The sequence below is a fragment of the Podarcis muralis genome, chromosome W (genome assembly GCF_964188315.1).
Source record: "Podarcis muralis chromosome W, rPodMur119.hap1.1, whole genome shotgun sequence".
Lineage (NCBI taxonomy): Eukaryota > Metazoa > Chordata > Lepidosauria > Squamata > Lacertidae > Podarcis > Podarcis muralis.
In genome coordinates, this window is record NC_135674.1 from 21,554,412 (window position 1) to 21,560,016 (window position 5,605).

At 46.0% G+C, this 5,605-nt stretch overlaps 1 protein-coding gene across 1 annotated transcript; it reads right to left on the reverse strand.

The window, feature by feature from the left end:
- Nucleotides 1–305: 305 nt before the first annotated feature.
- Nucleotides 306–2,132, reverse strand: LOC144326325 (uncharacterized). Its single transcript, XM_077922868.1, has one exon. The coding sequence runs from the start codon at nt 1,758–1,760 to the stop codon at nt 306–308; it is 1,455 nt and encodes a 484-aa protein (XP_077778994.1). The 5' UTR covers nt 1,761–2,132.
- Between the last annotated feature and the right edge of the window lie 3,473 nt (nt 2,133–5,605).

Sequence of the window (5,605 nt, forward strand, 5' to 3'; positions counted from 1 at the left end):
ATTAATTTAGCCTGTATCTGAGGGGAATTTGTACCAGAATCTCTGATTCACGTCTTCCCCTTGTCCAGGGTACACAGATGTTTATAGGGGAAAGGTCGGTTCCTAACTTTGCTGTTTCAAGCAGTTTGCAGTTAGCTAAGGCACAGCTTCCCTTTTGATTCAAAATGGATTATAAAATACTGTAAGCCTTGATTATGTGCAAACATATATGGCTATATATTGAATATATTGATTACTGATAACTGATTATATGGATAGCATAGGGGTAGCCCTTCTTCCTTGCCTCATCCCCCCCCTTTTCAAGCTCAGAGAGAAGATTCATCTGACTCCTGAGCTTGAACACCACTCAGGACATCAGAATAAACCGTTGTTTCCTGCAAGGGGACCTGTTCCTGCACTGGGACTGGTTCCCTATGCATTCGCTCGTAACCATCGTCTTCCTCTGGCTCCTCTGGCACTGGTGGCAAAGCTCGGTATATTGCCAGAATCTGAGGGTCAGTGAGATGCTTAACATTGCGGGCTATCATTCCCCTAAGCAAAGACAGACAACAAGGGATTACAGAAAGAAGCAACAGAAAAATAAATCCTCCTATAGCTAAGGCAGTCAGAAGGCTATGCACCCACCCCTCTCCTGGGATCCATGACCACATCTTCTCCCAGGGATTTCGAGCGGGTGTGTTGTCAACTACCAGAGACTGTAGTTTTTGCAGTTCGTCTTCGATTGTCTTATTGAGGTCGTGGAATTTAACCCGGCATTGACCTTTTGGGACAATTTTACAAAAACCGCCTGATCGTGCAAGGAGGTAGTCCAAAACCAATCTATGGGTCATGGTCAGTTGGTTCAAATCCTCAACCTCTGCCTGCAGAGAGCGCAGGACACGGGTGGTGGCATTGATAGTTTTCTCCAGCCTGCATGTAAAAGCAAACAGCGCCTCTCTATTTTGCTCAGAAACTATTCCCGGGTAAACTCCCATGGAGAGGAACCCTATAAATCCTCCCCCAACGCTCCCTACAGAATTTGACAGAAAAATTTCATCTTCACAGTGTTTGCCTAGGGCTGCCCTTTTCCATCTGCTTGCAAGGTGGGGTACCTGGTGATTGACCTCCACCGTAACCGGAAAGGTAAATGCGCCCACGCCGACACACTGGAAATTTCCTGGGTGGAAATTTGTTGCCAATCCATCATATAGAAACCAAAGGTTAGGATCTTTGATCATCCAGCCAGAACAAATGGACCCTTGTCCAGTGAAATTAACTGAATACTGAGGAAAGTATGGGTACAAATCTGAAGAAGTAGTATTGCCCTGGTAGGAGGCATTGTGGGAACCCCAAAGCCAAAATTTATCAGTGCATTGGGTATAATTTCCCAGCCATCCTTTGTCGATGTGGTACTTAACTTGGGGCCAATACTTCCATTTGGAATTCCATACTCCAGTGGAATGACAACAAAAACATAAACCTTTTGTGGTTCTGGTATATCTGATATATCGGTAGGGGATGTCATTCATTTCAGAAGGTGGGGCTGCAAAGAGGCCACTCTGATTGTAAAGCAGGCCTGCCAAAACAACATCAGGATCCTTGATTAATCCTGGTATAAGGGGCATGTCTGCTACCTTCCTTGGGTGTTCATAATATAGGGTAGCATTCTCCCCATATATCTGGAACATGTGTTCAGCATGCTCTATAAAGGCATTACCCACTTCCATTGGGCCTCTCTGGAGCCACAAGCACATCAAGATCAACAGAATCTTCATTTTCATTTCCCCCCCGTAAGACCTCAGGGTTGAACCTTATCAGTTCTGGCTCTAGGTTGATGTCAATACTGTGATCCTTCTTGTATACACAGAACAGAATGATCAGGAGCAGCAGGAGTGAAGTTGCAACAATTATATAAGGTAGCAGGTACCAGAACATACCCTTTGGTGAGATATAACCTCCCGCTCGGCCGCACCCAGTGGACTTATTAGTGGTCCCCAGGTTCTGGTCGAACTGGTAAGGTCAACTCACACTGTATACACTCTGCAACTGCTACCCTGTTGGGACCTGTGGGTGGTGGAGGAAAAACTGCTACAGTGACCAGTATATCACAGGGAATTGCTCTTTTGGGGAGGTGAGTAGGACACGCTGCGTATGGCTCTCCTTAGCTCCCCTGGCATGTACTCTTCCCTTTGTATGTGAACTATTGACCTGCTTGTGCCCAATCTGGTATGTAGAATTCCCAAAGAAAGAAAGAAAGAAAGAAAGGGATGTAACAACCGTATGCAGTTACCCAATCCACCCACTTGTCACGAATGTCCCACCTTTTGTCAACCCTTGTTATTGTTATTTGTACTAAGGGTTTATAAGCAAACTCTGGCTGGAATCTGGGATTGACTGAAATTTTAACTGGTAGGGGTCCTCTCATACGCTGGTGCAGCTCCCAAAACTTCCGGTGTGCGTAGACTCACTGGCTTCCAGGTGCAGTGAGAGCAGACCTGTAGTCCCGTTGCCTGTGCTCCTGCCCGCTTCCGGAGGGGCTAGGTGCAGGGGTTCCTGGTGAGCTTCAACTTCAGAGGGTCAGACGGGTTCAGCTCACAGTTCCAATGACCCTCAGACCGCTTCAGACGAGAATGATGAATCCACGGGGTTACTTCCGCTACCTTTACCGCAGTAGGCGTGGCCAGCAGAACTGTATAGGGACCTCGCCACCAAGCCGTCAGTGGTTCGCTTTTCCACTCTCGCACCCAAACTCGGTCTCCCAGCTGAAAAGGATGCACTGGATGAGCTAAGCTGATGGGAGTGCGTTCAAGACACCACCTGTTTAAATCAAGAGAAATACGACAAAGAGCCTGGATTTGTTCTGCTGTTATGTGCCCCCCCACCTGAGTTAAGTCCGCTGTTTCCCCCATGGCTATTGGAGGAGGTCTCCCATACAAAAGTTCAAACGGGGAAAGTTTCAGTCTCTTTGTTGGTGAACATCTGATCCTGAACAAAGCTATAGGCAACAAGTCTACCCATTTACAATGAGTTTCCTGGCACAATTTTGCTAACTGTGTTTTGAGAGTCCGATTCATCCTTTCTGTTTTCCCTGAGCTTTGAGGTCTATAGGCCGCATGTAGTTTCCATTATATTTGCAAGGCTTTGCATACACCATCCACTATTGATGCAATGAAAGCTGGACCATTGTCACTGCCAATACATCTTGGTAGACCAAACCTTGGAATGATTTCTGTTAGGAGGCGTTTTACAACTTCCTGGGCTTTTTCTGTTCTAGCGGGATAAATTTCAGGCCAGCCCGTGAGAGTGCATGTGAAGACCAAAAGCGCCTTAAACCCTTTTGCCTTTGGCATTTCCGTGAAATCCACTATTAAATTCTCCATTGGCATTAAGCCTGTTTGCTGTATTCCTGGTGGAGGTACTGGGCCTTGCTTGGGGTTGTTTTTTGCACACAGAAGGCATGCACGTGATACTGCTTCAGCCAGCTGTGATATCCTAGTAATATAAAATTGTCTATTCAGGCTTTCCCGCAATGCTGTGGCCCCATAGTGAGTGGACTCATGATATAGTTTTACTATGTCCCTGCCTAAGGCTTCTGGGACAAATACTCGCTGGTCTGGTAGGATAAACCATCCATCCTGTGGTGGCATTCTGTACCCCCCTTCCTGCCGAGCCCATTCCTTTTCTGCTTCTGTGTAGATGGGCTTTATTTGCTCTATATCCACTGCTGTAGGAAAAAGAGATGCTGTTATAGAGGCAGGTGGCGGTGGTAGTAAGGCAGCCCGTTTTGCAGCCAGATCTGCAAATTGATTTCCCTTTGCTGTTTTTGTGGTTCCCTTGCTGTGGCCTCGGCAATGTATGACCGCAACCTTTCTTGGAGCCCACACAGCTTCCAAAAGCGCTTCTAATTCCGGGCCATATTTCAGCGCTTTCCCTTCTGCCCCAATGAGCCCCCTTTCCTTCCACAAGGCTCCGTGGGCATGTAAAGTTAAAAAAGCAAACTTTGAGTCTGTGTAGATGTTTATGCTACAACCAGCTGCTAGCTGAAGAGCTCTGGTTAAAGCCACAAGTTCTGCTTTCTGCGCTGAGGATGAAATTGGCAGAGGCTGCGCTTCAATGACATCAGTTTGAGTAACCACAGACTATCCAGCTCTCCTTTGCCCTTCCTTTACAAAGCTGCTTCCATCTGTGAAATATCCCACATCTGGGTCCTTTAAAGGCTCATCCTGCAAATCTGGACGGCTAGAATAAATTGCGTCCATTACTTGAATGCAATCATGAGGTTCATGATCCACTGACTCAGGAAGGGGTAACAAAGAAGCGGGGTTCAGGGTGTTCACAACTTGCAAATGCACTTGTGGGTTACCACATAAAAGCCCTTGGTATTTTGCCATGCGCTCGTTGGAAAGCCAATAACTTCCTTTGTATTCCATTAATGTTAAGACAGCATGAGGCACATTCACATACATCTCCTGTCCAAAGGTGAATTTAAATGCCTTTTTGACCAAAAGGGCTGTTGCAGCTACTGATCTCATACAAGGGGGCCATCCTTTTGCCACTGCATCCAGTTGTTCTGACAAATAAGCTACAGGTCTTTTCCAACTTCCCAATACTTGAGTCAAGACCCCTGCTGCAACTCCAGATCTCTCATGAATGTAAAGATGGAAGGCTTTATCTGGATTTGGCAAGGCTAAGGCTGGTGCCTGCATCAGTTTTGACTTTAACGTATTGAAAGCTTTCCTTTGCTCTGCATGCCATTCGAAATGAGCATTCTCTCTGCCTTTTGTGCTTTCATATAGAGGCTTTGCTAGGGTGCTAAAATCAGGGATCCAAATACGGCAAAAGCTTGCTGCCCCCAAAAACCCTCGCAATTGCCTGCGGCTTGTGGGTTCCTTAATGACACATATGGCTTCCTTCCTTTCGGATCCCAACGCCCTCTGCTGGTGAGAAATGTGAAAACCCAAATATTTCACTGTCTCTTGGCAAATTTGAGCCTTTTTCCGAGACACCTTGTATCCTGCTTCCCAAAGGAGATAAAGCAAATCCTCTGTGGCCTTTTTACAAGTCTTATAGCTATCACACCCAAGCAATAAATCATCCAAAAATTGTAGAAGAATCGTTTTCCCAGGCACTGAAGGGAATTTAGACAAATCCTGGGCTAGGGCTGTTCCAAAAAGTGTTGGCGAATTCTTGAAGCCCTGAGGCAACCTGGTCCACGTTAATTGGGTTTTTGTCACCTTGTAAGGATCCTCCCATTGAAATGCAAATATTGGCTGGCTCTGAGATGCAACACGGCAACAGAAAAATGCATCCTTTAAGTCCAACACTGTAAACACAGTTGCCTCTGATGGAATCAATCCTAGGAGATTATAAGGATTGGGCAAACAGGGATGCAGAGTCTGTATTAAATTATTAATCCTTTTCAGATCTTGGACTGGACGAAACTGATCAGAATTAGGCTTTCGTACTGGAAAAAGTGGAGAATTCCAGCTGGACTGGCACTTTACCAAAAGTCCATATTGCAAAAACTTGTCTATATGCATCTGCATTCCCTCTGCTGCTTGTCTTGGGATAGGGTATTGCTGAGTTGCTATTGGCTTTGCCCCTGGCTTTAGGTTTATTATGAATG

Excerpts from the sequence above, each read along its gene's own strand:
- LOC144326325 (XM_077922868.1), bottom strand. The coding sequence starts at position 1,760 with ATGAAAATGAAGATTCTGTTGATCTTGATGTGCTTGTGGCTCCAGAGA.